Source organism: Drosophila subpulchrella, chromosome 3L, assembly GCF_014743375.2.
Source record: "Drosophila subpulchrella strain 33 F10 #4 breed RU33 chromosome 3L, RU_Dsub_v1.1 Primary Assembly, whole genome shotgun sequence".
Taxonomy (NCBI): Eukaryota; Metazoa; Arthropoda; class Insecta; order Diptera; family Drosophilidae; genus Drosophila; species Drosophila subpulchrella.
The window spans coordinates 16,975,518-16,990,672 of NC_050612.1; the positions used below are offsets into that span (position 1 = coordinate 16,975,518).

The 15,155-nt window shown below is 41.1% G+C and overlaps 1 protein-coding gene across 2 annotated transcripts in view; it reads right to left on the reverse strand.

The window, feature by feature from the left end:
- The window catches only part of LOC119552594 (ecdysone-induced protein 74EF), a 56,903-nt gene that overhangs the window by 8,072 nt on the left and 33,676 nt on the right, over nt 1-15,155 (reverse strand). The window contains exon 1 of one of the 2 annotated variants that reach the window (XM_037862248.1): nt 8,141-10,055. The exons of the other annotated variant lie outside the window; for it this stretch is intronic. Within the exon in view, the coding sequence (XP_037718176.1) occupies nt 8,141-9,251 (1,111 nt within the window). The 5' untranslated portion in view covers nt 9,252-10,055. Of the gene's footprint in view, nt 1-8,140; nt 10,056-15,155 lie in introns of those variants that run through there. 2 annotated transcript variants of the gene reach the window in all.

A 15,155-nucleotide genomic window follows, 5' to 3' on the forward strand; every position in this document is an offset into this window, starting at 1 on the left:
AAGTTTATAATATTAATTTTAAACTAATTACCAATTAAAACTAAATACTTTCCCATAAAATTATATTTAATTTGAAAAAATAAATTTCCCAAAATAATTTTAAATTATTTGATAATTAACAATTTAATTCCGCTTCCTTAGCAATTTGCCCCACTGTGCCAGGTAGCCGTCTCGTTTTGATTGCCGCCCGCCGCTCCACTCGTCGTGGGTGAATGAGAAGCATGTAAAAATATATATAAGCCCATATTTTTTTTTTGATATGTAAAAAATTCAAAAGCAGCAGCAGCACAAAAGCGTATTTACCCACAAAAATAAAAAGCCAAAGTCGTGACGGAAATCGCGCGGCAACAAAACAGCTGTGCGGTTGCATTGGTTAACCAGGCCCACCTCCCCCTCCTCCTACCCCTCCCCCTTCCACACACCACACACCACCCCCCACCCACAATTAGCCTGCTGCTGCTGCCACTTTTTTAACGGAAATTATAAATATAATTTTCGCCAAGTTTTCGTTGCGAGAATTTCCCTCTATTTACTTGGTGCTTTAATCGCTTGTCGAAGTGGAAATGTCGGAAATGCCCGTCACTTGGTTCGATTTTCTGCGCTTGTCTGCGTTTTTCTTTTTTTAGTTTTTCCGTGGGGAAGTGCTCACGTGTTGTTTTTTACTGCGGCATACGCGGCGTATGCGTAATTTGTTGCAGGTGGCCACCGCCAAGTTGAGTTGGCTAAAGTTCTCCAGTTGCTAAACCACTGACATGGCCATGTCTAAACAAATTTATTGAAAAAGTTGAAAAAGACAAGTAACCAAAGAAAAATACATGGCTTTTATATCTTGCATGAAAAATGTTTACCTACTATTTTGCATCCATAATTTTTAACATTTTTTTTTGCATTTGTATATTAGCTCTAGAAAATTCCTGGAAATATTAATTCAAATTATTGTGTTTATTCCCGGTGAAATAGTTTATGTCTGTTCGCAGAAAACGTGAGCGTTTACTTCCTGTGTGGCCTACTAGGCGTATGAGTAATATACGACCGCTCAAATTAGGCATACGCCTAGTTGTACAGCGGAAGGAAGGCAAGGAATATACACAGATTTCCTCACTGCACAGCAACAGTCCTCTGCGCGGGCTTTCACTGTACTTATTCTGTGGCGCCCCCATGGTAAAAATAAAAAGAAAAAAAAACAGAAACCGACAATCAGACCGCCAGAGGTTCAGCTTTAATGGTGCATAAACAAACACAAACACGGCAGAAAGAAAGACAAATAGCCAGTGGTAATAGAGTCTACAAAACATTGCAATGCTGCGCCAAATGTGCGCTGACCTCTAAAAATGCGGTCTAATAAAATCAGCAGAAACTAACCAACCGACAAAATACACAGAGATACAAGAGGAGGAAAAAAATTAAATATATTACGAGAAAACAAAGCAAAATTGGCAAACATATAAAAAATAATAAAAAAAACAACTCACACACATATGTCAAAGAAATTAACGGTAAAGTCGTGTGCATGTGAGCTGGTGGGTTTTGCTATTTTTTATATTTTTCTTTGGCTGAATTCGAATTCGAATTTGGACTTGAACTGGCTCGTTGATATGTGCGCGGCATTTTGGGACAGTTACATCACAATTCCGGCGGATAGCGCAGCATTTGCCGCAATAGTAGGTCAATGTAGGTACGAGCCATCGCCGCTTGTTACCTCGATGATTAGTCTGCCTTATAGAGCCGATATGTCTTTTGTTTTATTTTGGTTTCGGTTTTTGGCCGTAGTTTTGTTTTTGGTTTTTGGTGGCTAAGGCGTCATCGGAGGTGCTTGAATTTTGTTTACAATTTTCGTAGCATTTCCGAAAGCCGTAGAAGCTGCCCGCCTGTCTGCCCAACAACAATTGCACACCAATTTGTAATTGTTTATGGCATTTTGGTTATTGGCCTATTTTTTGATGTTTTGTGAGTTGTGGGCGGTTTGGTAAGTAAGTAAGTAAGAAACGGAAAGTGAATTTATGTGTGGGCCCAAACCGAAGGGGGATTTACCTATTTAGCTCGGCTTTTATCGCACACAACGTATTTTCATCTGACATTAATCAGTGGAAAGTAGGCAAATGAAATTGTATATTTCAGAGTGGTTGGCTTTGGATTATGGCGCTGGCTTGAACGATCAAATTACATTTTATTGTATTTTCTATGCAAATGTAAAAGGAAATCTACCCATTTAATTCAAGATATTTATGAAATATTTTTAAGGAATACCTTTAAATAAAATAGAGAATTATTTGTTACACATTAAACGTATATTTTATGTATATTTTGAATAAATTATTTTAAAAATAGTTCAAGGGAATTAAATTATTATTACAAAATTTACAAATAAAATCGGAAATAAGGTGTACATAATTACTACATCTTTCATTTCTTTGACATTTAATGTTTTACTCCCTGCAAATCAAACAATCCATCATAAAATTGCCTTGCCCCACTTGTTTACCAACAAAAAACACATATTCAAATTCTATTCATCATAAAAACTATTAGAAAAACCCACGATGGATGCCCCACGAATTCCGCGAATGGTCGAAACCAAAAACGACAACAACTAGAAATTGTTTTGTATCGATAATTTCACTTGTGCGGCGCAATAATATGCGCCAAACCGGAATCGAAATGTGCCTCAACTGGGATACATGTTTATTTATTTATTACCAATAATAATAATAATACAGTTTATGGCGGTGCCAAAAAGACATTAAAAAATAACAATAGAGTTATGGGTGTGGTGGAAGAAAGCAGAATTCAAGTTAATTCGAATGCAGCCGCGACAGTCGAAAGTAAAATGCACAAAGAGCCGAAAACAAAATCAACAGGAACGGGCGACAACAACGCAAAAGTTCTATATTTAAATATTATAATTTATGTGTTTGTTTGGCAATTGTGTTGTATTTGTTGTTGGCGTGAATGTCTCTTCCCCAAAATTTTTTTTATATGTAGGTATATGTTTTTTTTTTCGGGTTCCGTCTGCCTCGTTTTTGCACGATCCCCATTATTCCCGTTCCCATTCCCATTCCCGATTGCCCCTTTTTTTTCTCCACTTCTCGTCTTCTCTTTTCTCCGGCTCTCTTTGGCTCTCTAAATTCCTGTTCTGCCGACTTATTTTGGCTTTTATGCCGCTGCCGGCGTCGCTGCTTTCACAGGCGCCTATGTATTGGTGGCCAGAATAAAAGCCAGTTGTTGTTCTCTCGCTTTTTTCGTGGCTTGTGTGCGTGTATCTGTGTGTGTTCGCTTTTTGGAAATTCAGTCTCAAGTTCAAGGTCTCGCGGATAACGCACACCAGCAAAAGGCACACTGCTCACACAGACACCAGATTCTCATTGTTTGCACACACAAACACACACACACACAGACGCAGACATATGCATATCAGGCAATTTCTCATTGTCGTACGAAATGTATGTTTATTTAAGCTACATATGCATTTAATACAAGTCCACACACACACACACGCACGCACATTTGTGTGCTTGTATAGACAGCAGAAATTCTTCTTCAATATTTCCGCATTAAGAAATGATACGAGAATCCGCTCCGATCTCATGTGTTTTGTTTTCCTTTTTGCATTCATTTGTTTTTTTTTGCATTTTTTATGACCGCTATTTCTCTATACTCGAAAATCTCGCGTATCGCACAAAAGGAAATATATATTGTAATTTTATATACTTTCTGAGGTTTTGTACTTTTTATTTTAGCCGAATCTTTGTTTTAATATGTCATTAAGTACTTTTATTTGTTTTATGGTGTGGTATAATATGCATATAGATTGACGCATTTGCCTACAGGGCAGATGATCTTATATGCCTTTCGAATTTGTGGCGATTGCTCAAATGGGATTTTGTAAGGCGTGTTTTTTAATAGCTGGCATATGTTTAAAATATAAAATAATTTGTATTATGAATATAAATATTTTTACTGTTGCATAATTTAGTAATAATGATTTTAACTAACATAAGCATTTCACAAAAGTATTCTAATTCATCAACAATGCCTCCTTCTCGATTTGTTTATTATTATATTATATTTTTAGCTCTTTCAACACTTAAACATTTTGTCACTTCTGGTAACTTCTGTTTAAATTAACACTTTCTATTCAGACAAATAAAAAAACCCTTTTTCGGTCACGCGTCAAGTTTTTATGCGGTTCCATGTGCTAATTGGAAGTCAATATTATAATTCTGCTCGGGTATTGCCAGGTTAATTAATTAATGTTTAACCAGCTACTCATGAAAAATAATTAGCTTGGCAGTTTGACAAAGTAAACTACATTTAAACTCTATATTTTATAGAAAACTAATTTAAGTTCTGAGGTAACAATTTGTAATAAATAAATATTTTATTTCAAATATAATTTTTTAAAGATTTTTTATATAAATATGCTTGTTAAACTTTAAATATATATGTTTCTAAATGATCGTCATTTAAAATAACATTTCATTTAGAGTAAAAGAGTTTGTCAATTGACTAACCTTCTATATCAAAAAGGTTCTCATTTTTCTTTGAGCAACTAATACTTAGATCTTAGTTTCTTAATTGGCATAGCTTTAAGCATAGGTTAAATGCAATAAAAGCGATATTTTATAGTGTGGGCTTTTTCAACCGTTTGGCAGCTGGTTTACCAAGAATTTACGAACCGCGCTCCGAAAACGGAAGTTTCGGTAGTCGCGACAAGTTCTAGGTAGCCGCATTACGTATTCGACTCGTTGTCGCGAATTTCCCAGCAACAAGTTTTGGGCCTTGACCCGACCCATTGCACTCGGCTGTCCGCTGACCATATGGCCACATCAGCTGCACTGGGAGCGGGAAACATTTGCTCAATTCGATTTCTTGAAGCTATCTTTGCTAATCCGATTTTGTAATTGAGTTACGTGGCCTGCCAGTGACATAATCCCTGCCACTAGGATTGTCTCCTCGTCTACCGATAAGGAGATAAGCTCCATTGCCCAGTGAGCAGAACCTCCGTTGGCCAATTATGAGTAGAGCCAAAGCGATTACAAAATCTGAGCCAGAGAAAGATACGTGCGGTACGTATAGGCCTACTGTTTATATGGGGCAGCTTACATAATTCTAATGCGAAAAAATCGCCGCTGCCGCCGCCGCCGTATTTGGGTTAAAAAAAAAAAAATGAAAAAGAAGAAAAAAAATGGAAAATCATTTGCTAATTTCTTGCCACGAAACGAGAAATTTAAGTTTTTCCGCGCACGCTCTGAGTGTGCGATGGTATGTGTGAGTCGGTGAGTGTGTGTGTGTGTGTGTGTGTGCGCAGTTGTTGCCAATCTATTCCCAACCTACCTCAAAATGTTTTGCGTTAGGCCTGAAAAAAAGCAACAGAGCGTTGAGTTGGGTGGCAGTGGGCGGGGGTTGGCGTTCGGAGGGGGCGCTCTTTTCCACTATTTCCCACAGCGCACTCACACTCACACACACAGTGGCAAGTGAGCAAACACAGACGCTACAAGCTGGTTTTTTTTCTTGTAAAGAAACGCTGCCGTAAAGGGGGTAAAGCGGTAGAGAGAGCCCACCGCTCTCCGCCGCATGTCGCAATTGAAAGTTGCCACCACTCGTGTGCCTCATTTCGTGTGGGTGGTTCAATACGGCTGCCGTCGAAAGGTTGAAGGTAAGACCAGAAACCAAAACAAAGCCCCACAAAATGAAGTCATGAGGAACGCACACAAGCAGCCAGGAAAAAAAACGAAAACAGAAAAAAAAAACAAAACTATGAAAAAGGTTAAAGCACATATAAATAAAAGATGGAAATGCTTGTCGTGTCGCAAGCGGAAAATATATATCATCTAGGAATTTGTGTGCGAAAAACAAATAATATGGCCATGTCTGATATGGAGTCTGGTGAAAAGGAAACCCAAGAGATTTACCGACCGACGGGAATATTTCGACAGAAGCTGCAGATTTTTGGAGCGAGGCGGTCAAGGGGGTTCCACTTGCAGATTTTGCGTACTGCCAAACATTTTAAGCCATTCGATTTATGGGGGAATTCAGCCAAAGCGATTGGCTTAGTAATTAGTTTAAGTTAATTTGGGTACAATATATGCAAATGGGTATATTAAAATATTTAATGAGTAAAGAATAAATAAATCAATATTAATAACCTTATGAATATTAATTTTTCTATTCATTTCAAATTCATATGTAGCAATTTAAATACAATTATTTTTAAATGCCTATGCATAACTTAATGTTATTTTGTAATTATCTGTAATAATTAAGGTTGATTTCCCCCAGTTAAGATAAGTTTACTATTGTCACTTTGCTATTTAGCGTAGTTAAATATCTTTCTTAATAACCATCTTATTTGCCTTTTATGTATGCCAATTTGCTTAACCAACTTATTTGATTTAGATTAAAGCAAGGCTATTTTTATTTGACCTGGAAATATTGTCATACAACTTAAAGATAGAACCATAGAAATTTCTAGTAGTCCACTAACGAAGCCCTTTAACTTATTTTAACCTTCTCTCCCCTTGATTAAGATTAGGATTCCCACTTTCGGTTTTTCCCTCTTCAAGAAGGGCCTTAGCTATCCCCCATTCCCACACTGCATAAATCTGTTGGCGGCCAGCACTTTGGCCAGATGCGAGATGTGAGCGAGAGGAGCATTTCCGCCAGCCACTTGGCCAAGAACTGCAATTGGCGGTTTGGTGTGTATCCGAAGCCCAGGGCTCTCCAGTCGGGCCAAATCAAAATCAAAAACCCAAGCGAAAACCCAAACTAAAGTGGGGTAAACTTCGGCAAAAGTGAAGGCAGCAGCAGCCCGGGAGCTGCTGGATTTTGCTGACGACGACGACGACGACGACGCCCCGTGTAAAAGTCAAATAGAGGAAACAAGTTGTTGGCTAGGGTTACCAGATATACATACATATATATATGTGTGTAATATATATCCAAGTGGGTATGTAGCAAGTGCAAGATACACAGACACAGCCACAGATACAGCTACAGATACAGATACAGCTACAGATACTGAAGACCAAGTCGGAGACTCCAGCTCATTTAGCAGTTGCCAGTCGCGAGTTGCCAGTTGGCGAGTTGCTGTGGCAGTTTTAGAGCAAGTGACTGGGAAACTATTCCACACCAAGACACAGGCAGCCCGAAAACGAAAAGGCAGACTCACAGATACGCGTTACAAACTAGCGAATGCAGCGAGCGGAGAGCCAAAGATACGGATACCAATACACAGATGCCAGGAACAGAAACCCAGCCAGCTGAGCGCAATAGTTTATAGACGGGGCCGCTCTCTTTTTTTTATGCTCTCTGCGTGGCGTTTGCCGCCTCAAGTAATCAATAAAATTGTTGAGGTGGGTTAGGAAACTGTTACGAAGCCGTTGACGTAGACTCGCTGCTTCTACCGCCGCCGCTTCTACCGCCTGGGCCGCTTCTACCGCTTCTCAACGCAGCGCCGCCGGCGGAAATTGCGCTATTTTAAATAATGTTTATTTCGCCTCTGGCTGCCCCACTCTTTTTCCCTGCATTGTTTTTCGTTATAAACATTTCTTGCTCTTGCCAAATTGACATTTCACAATTTCGGCCAGTGAAAGATGGGGGAGTTGGGCCGCAGACTGCTGATTCATTGCCTCTTAATTACTATAATATTTGTATAAAAACACAACAAACAGTCGGAATGGTGGATAATAAATTTAAATGGAATATATTTTCAGTAGAATAGAGAAAGAACTTGATCTTTATAATACCAAATTGTGGGGATACCTCATAAAAATAGATTTTGTTTATGCAAATATGTTTGTATATTTAACATACTTCGAATAATGAAATATTATTTGTATTTTCTAAGAAATTTGTATTTTATGTCTTATTATTCACTGCAAATAAATAAGATCCTAACAAGATATTACTAAAATCAGAAATTTTATAAGATCTATTTAAGAGCCCCCATTAAAATATGGAAATTTAATCGTGTAACTCATTATTTTAACGATTAAAATATATATTTGCCAAATAATCAAGTATTCTTTTCCTTGGGTATTTTAAAGATCAAGGTTTAGGTTCCAAGGAAGTTAAGGAGACCTAAGTAAGGAACTTTCCCAGTTTGTATTCAATCACTTGTCTAAGATATCTGGCCACTTACAGTATCGCTTCATCAAGCTCTTCTTGTAGGCCGCCGATCGCTCCGCCTTGCGCTCCGGCTTGAGGCGCATCCTCGCCCGCTCGCACTGCGCTGAGTCGTCGGATTCCGTGCCGGAGTAAGTGCGTCCGCGACGTCGACTGGCCGCCGAGGCAGCAGCGGCTGCAGCGGCAGCCGAAGCGGCCACACTGGTGGCACTGCCCAGCGACAGGTCCAGCGGCGAGTCGTAGCCATCCTGGTACTGCTCCAGCAGCTCCTCGTCCTCGGCATCCGCCTCCACATCCGCGTCCGCATCGTCCACATCCTCCAGCGTCTCCTCGTCCTCGATGTCGCTCATCGGCTGCTGAGACTGCTGATGGTGCACAGTGGGTGCCGCGGTGATCACCGAGCTGCGCTGCAACTGCTGCTTGCGCTCCCACAGGATCTTGGACACATCGTCGAGGGTGCTGCGCGTCTTGTCCGGCGAGGAGGGGGCGGGGGCGGGGGCGGTATGATGCTGCTGCTGCTGCTGCCTTAGGTGATTGTAGAGCACTTTAAACTCGCGACAGTCGGAGGCTACGGACTCGGACTCCTCCTCCTCCTCCTCCTGCTGCTGGTGCTCCTGCTCCTTTTTGGGTGGAGGCGATTTGGGGGAAATCTCTTCTAGTGACTCGGGGACTTTGGTGGACGCAGCTGGACTTGGACTTTGCCGCGCCATCACTGACTCGGTATCAACTATGGCACCTGGTTCCTCCCCATTGACCTCCTCCTCCTCCTGCTGCTGCTCCCTCTGCTTCTTTTCATCCCGATCCTTTAACGTGGCATCCTCCTGCTGCGGCTCCAACTCCTCCTGCAATTCAGCTCCTGCTGGCGGTGAGGCTTCTGCTGGAGCGGCTGCTGCCGGCGGTGGCGATGTGGGCGTCAGGGGCGAGGCCACCGGCGTGGGCGTGGCCGATGACAGCGAGGAGCTGCTGGAGGAGGACGAGAGGGACAGCGAGGAGGAGGAACTCGAACTCGAACTCGAACTGGAACTAGAGCTGGAACTGGAGCTGCTGGACACATTGACGAGGGCCGCCGCCGCCTGGCTGGCGAAATTGTGCGCCGAGGCGGCCACCAAATGTTGCACCATAATCATTTTGCACGACGCGGCGTATGCGTGATGTCTGCGCTAATGGGGTTCAGCGATATTGCGTATACGCAACGTTTCACACTCTAGACATGATTCTTATGTCTGCTCTTGGGGGATTTACTTTTCTTTCTTTACTTTTATTTTTTCTGTTGGAGAAATTGCACTAAGTTTTTGCACTCGGTTCGTTGTTTGTTTGTTTGTTTCTACTTCTTTTTACGGCTGAGGTATTTGTTTGATTTTGAAAACTTTCATAACATTTTGAACTTTTTTGCACTAATCGCGGACGTTTTTAGACTAACTTGCTGGCTTAAACTTAAACACATATTTGCTATTTTTTAGCTATTACATTATGTTTGCTCGTGGGCCAAACAAACATTTGCTTGTTGCTTGCTTCTGTTTTTTTTTATTTTGCTTTTTAACTGTTTGTGTTTTGGCTGCTGGATTTCTGTTTTGGGCCGCTAATTCGTCGCTCCGCGGCGGCACGTCATTTATCTCTTACGGTATCAGCAAAACTAAAATCTAAAGTCAGCACAAAAACCGCTGCGAGTGTTTGTTAGGCGCAAACAACAAACGTCGACGGCGACGCCAACGCCGACGCCAGCAGCGACGCCGACTGCGATGCTGCGGCAAGCAAAAGCGCGCGCGCGCCCCACTCACCGATGCCCCAATACCAGTGCACTCAGTGCCCCCCGCTCACGCACACACAGACACACGCACGCACCGCGGGAGAAACACACACTTGCACAGATGCAAAAGAGCGAAGAGGCGGAGAGAGACAGGTGGCAAATCGGCGGACTGAATGGGGCTCGCTCGCTCGACTCGCTTGCGCCGACTGAACAACTGCACGACTGAATCGACGACGACGCTGCTGCCGCCGCTGCTCTGCCGCGGGTATTGCGAAAAACGTTGCCAGAGAGCGCAAAAATGGCAAACAAACGTAATCGGGAGATAGAGCGTCCGAATGTTTGGAGCTCTCTCTGTGCTGCGTCTTCCTCTTTGCCCCCGCCCCCCTCCTAGTTGCAACCATGTATGCGTGTCTGTGTGTGCATGTTTGGGGGGATTTGTGTGCCACATGCGCATTTGCATGCAATTCTCGAGGGGATTGGCAAGAGGGGGTGAGGGGAGGGCAGAGGGGCGGTCACAGTAGCAAGTCCCTCAAGAATGTTGTCAAGTTAGGATTACTTTCAACTACACAGGAAAAAACCCAATCCAACTTGCAACACTTTGGAAACTGATCACCAGATTTAGTTTTTAAATTTCTAGGGAAAGAATTTCTTTCGAAAATACAATCTATAAGAACCAAGAGATTTTACATTTTATGATCTTTCTTATATAGATGTTTCTTACAAGAGTAGCTAACCACCTCTATGGTAACAAGTAACCCAATATTAATTTTCTAGAACTTCTGTAACACTCTACCTATAGATAAATGGTAAAGATAATCAAGTTTATACTTCTTGTTTCATACAAAAGCTTAATTAGAAGAATTACCACATAACATTACCTACTAACCGTACCATAAATGAAATAGTATATTGATGAGCAATAGGAATACAAATAAGAAAACCTAAATTTATTATTTTTCAAAACATTATTAATAATCCTTGTAATAAACCCTCTCAAACAGTGCTTAAACAAATAGATGTGGTGTATAAATCATTGCCTTCTGGTAAACAAACCACTTTCGCATTGATACGAATACTACAAAAACTATTTTTAGAATTGCGACGCTCTTAATTTCAATTAAATGAATTACAGCATTTTCCCGATGCCCCAACAAAGGCCTGATTATTTCCCTTTTAAGATCATTACACATCGAGAGCGATTAAAAATAAAAGTAACACAACAATCACAATCACAGCCAGCGACCCAGACCCAGTGCTCTCCACTCTCCACTCTCCGCTCTCCGCACTGTGCTCCCTTTTCTTCCGCCCTCTCTTTGCGATTCTCCCCAATTCTCTGGAGAAGGCTATCGGTGGCTCGCCAAATGGGTCAGGCCACGTCAAAAGGGCTAAGCGATCATCTGGTCTATGTTGTCTCAAAAGAGAGGTGCTCAAAATGGGGATAAGGTGGGGGACAAGGGACGAAGGATGAAGGACGAAGGGGTGGAGATAGGGTGGGGAAAGAGAGACAGAGGGAGAGTGAGAGAGCCGACGTCTCTGCTGCAATCGACACGATTATGACTCAATGCAAGTGTACATATGTAAGTGCCTTTCCCTGTCTTTGTGAGAGAGCCACAGCCAGCAGAGCTCTCTCACGCTCTCACTCTCTTTTCGCTGTCTGTTTCAGTGGAGCAAATTTTCACTTTCCGTTTGCTTAGTGTTGTTGGGGGCCTTTCCATTTACTTTGCCGATTGCGATTGCAAGTGTGCGAGCGGGCAGGCAGCACTCTCTCCCCTCCCGCTCTCCCCTCTCCACTCTTTCTCTTGGTTGGCATATAATGTATGTTGCAAATAAAGGAAGCAGAGCAAGTAGACGGTTGAAGAAGAAGAAGACGATGGAGGAGCGGCAGAAGGAAGAGTTTTGTTTTTAGAAACAGCGAGGGCGTAGACGCAAGGGGGCGGGGTGGGGGGCTTGGGAGGGATTGCAAGGGGGTGGTGGCAGGTGGCGGGACAGCAGGCAGAAGGAGAAGCTAAATGAGGCGACGTCGACACAGACATACTTTTGCAATAGCTCTTTGTCTGTGTGCGCCCGTCAAAGTGTAAAAGTGTGTGTGCGAAATGAGTCCAATGTACCGACAACTAAGGATGCACTCAGAAAAAAATCGAGAACTAACATTTAAATGCTGTCTAGTATTTATAGGACTTTTTACAATATTAGAATATTTTTTAAACATCGTTATCAACCTTTCATGAGCGGTAGTTAAAACTTTTGTGTTCTAAGCAGATAATAAAATATGTTTTTAGTATTTAAGTACATATGTATATCATCGTATGTAGACCATTTTAAAAGTGGTTTATACTTAAACGGTATTTTATATAATTTGTTTTAAATTGCTGTTGCTGTTTTAAGAAAATTAATAATATAGTTAGATCCTACGGAGGTGTTCTCATAGACTCTTAAAAGATCATTTTTACTCAGTTAACTAGGTTACCTATTTCTCTCTGTGTAAGATTTAGCAACAAAGGCAAGGGTTTGGGACTAGTAGAATGGACCTGGGGGAAACGTTTGGGGCTTGACTGCCGCCGACGGCTCCTTTTTCCAGAAGAAGCTGAAAGAGCGGGGCCCGAGACAGACAGACAGCCAGTCGTAAAAGAATTTGTTGAAGAGGAAGCGCATTAGGTGGCTCTGCTCCGCCCGGTGGAAGCTTCCACTCCTGCTCCTCCTTTGGCCACAGCTCCTTGACTCCTTGGGATTCGGAATAGGAATCGGGGGGCTTGGTTTGGGTGTCGCCTGTGTAGTCGATTCATGTTTCAACAGAAGTCATTGAACAGCTAACGAATGCTGCACACTGGTTGCTTCGATTGGAAAGCTGCTCGATACGTTGAAGATAGGAGATAGGCAAATGTTTGCATTGAAGAAAAGTATCGGTGTACATTAGAACGCTGTAAGGCGCTTAACTTGCAATATTTCCGTTACGGGATTTCTAGGAAAACAGTCTGGGGATTTAATTAAAACCGCATTAATGCGAATGAGATAAATGTATTTTAGGAACTCATTAAAATTGCTTTAATGAATTGAAAACTGCATTGATAAAAACATCTTATTAAAATACAAATGTTCAAATAATGTAAGGAACATATTAATATAAGCTTCAGACAAAATCAGAAAAATAACTTTCAAAGAATTTCAGTATGAATATTATTTGTTATAAAATACAAGTTATAAAATGTAAAAATATAGTAATTAAAAATTTTGGATCTTATCATTAATAACATACATTGTTAGTAACAATATGATACATTGATTGATGAAGAATATAGGGTGAGAAATAAAATAAACTAAGAATATTTAAACAAATACCTTTAGGTATTCTGGTACAACAATGAATTGGCTTAAACCGGATAGCCACTTGACAAATTTTAATAACAGTTACAATCTGTTATATATATACAGCTTATAATATAGAAATACAGATTTGATAAGAAAGACTGCAATGTTATGTTATGATATGTTATGCTATGATCCTTATTTTACAAAGACGGTATAAAATGATCCTGGCGCCACTGTGCTAAGCTGGAGGACAACAAAAGCGCCACCTACCGCCAGACAGGCGGACGATGGGCAAGGAGGATGTCGGAAATGTATAAGCAGGGCAACAGTTTGGGGTTTCGTTTCGGTTCGGCTATAGCTTTCAGCACAGCCCCACCAACACACACAGACGCGGCAAGCAAACTGTATATTGTATATGGTATATTGAGCGCAGCGTCATCCAGAAATTTCGGCAACTGAGCCGAGGAAGGCAGCGCAGCAGCGTCGGCGGTGGAGACGAAGTTTTCGGTGTAAACAGCAGTGAATGACCTCATATCATCTAATACACGCGCCGAGCACTCAAACCCACCGAAATTTGTCGCACCGACTGGAGTGACATGCCGAACGACCCAGCGACTGACTAACTGACAAACCGACTTGACTGACTAACCTGCAGACTGGAGCTGAAAGCTGAAACAGAAACAGAATCACAATCGCAATCTCCGCGACCCTGCCCTCCCAATCCCCCCTTTCCATCACCGGATTACGATGGAAACGACAAGGCGACAAAACCTGCTGCTCTTCCTCGCCTTCGCACCAAAGAAGTTAAGGTACACAAGGCAAAATGTCATCCGAAAGTTATAATCAGTTGGGATTTGTTCGCTACAAACATGCAGCTACCTCTCTTTCTTTATATCCAAATGATATTCAAGTTCCAAACTATGATTAAAGGATTGGTATGTATTTTTTCAGAGTCTTGTATAAAATAAGTGCCAAATGATCTATACTAACGAACCTAATTTAAATTCTATAATTAGATTTAAGGAGCTGGTTATGATACATCTGAAAAATGTTTTATAATGTTACAATTAGTTATAAACATGTATCTATCTCTCTTTCTATATATTCATATTCCTATCAAATACAGAACAACGATTAAAACAAAAACCATCACGATTTATATGATTTTTAGCCTGCTGTTCTAAAGTCTTGGTGAAAATATGTGTCAAAAATATCTGCATTAACTAAACTGATTCAAAATTATTCAATTAACTAAGCTACCTGGAAATGATACGAAAAGGTAAAAGAAATACGTTTTTCTAACTCTAGGTTTCCTGAGGTTATCAAAGGTGGAATTGCCAGCTGCATTAAAAATTCCCAGACAAAATAAAAAAGTTTTACTTGGTAATCAATATTTCTTCTGCCAATATAAATATTGTATATCCATACTTTTTCACAGTGCAAAAATAGAAGCAGAGCAGACTTTGTAATTGTTACGGCTTCGATGGGGGAAGTGGGGATATCTCTTTGTTCATCGCTCGTAATCTTGCCGAAAAAATGTCCGTATAGTTTCTTTGTCTCACCAGTAAAATGGGATGGGATTGCGGGTGGAAAAAGGACCCTTGTGGGTTAAACGAGCGACGTTTATAATGTCGTCGAATTGATGATTGCGACTTTGATGCTTGACGAGATTAGGAAGATGCTGCAGTCTGATGGATACCCGATATCAACTGCAAACTCGTGACCTGTTGGTGAATGGAGCTTTAACGCTCCATTTGATGGGGAGCATGATGCATTTTATACTGTCAAAGAGGTTCTCTGATGGATTGGAAAGGAATCGGTAGGTGGGTTCTTCCGAACGATGAATCAGTTCTGTTAAATATTTATGAGTATTTATGGATAGGATGCTTTGGTTATTGTCTTTATAAAAGAAAACAAATTTTGCTAAGCGATAACTAAATAAATTCCAAAAGCTTTCTACGAATCTTGTAACGAACAC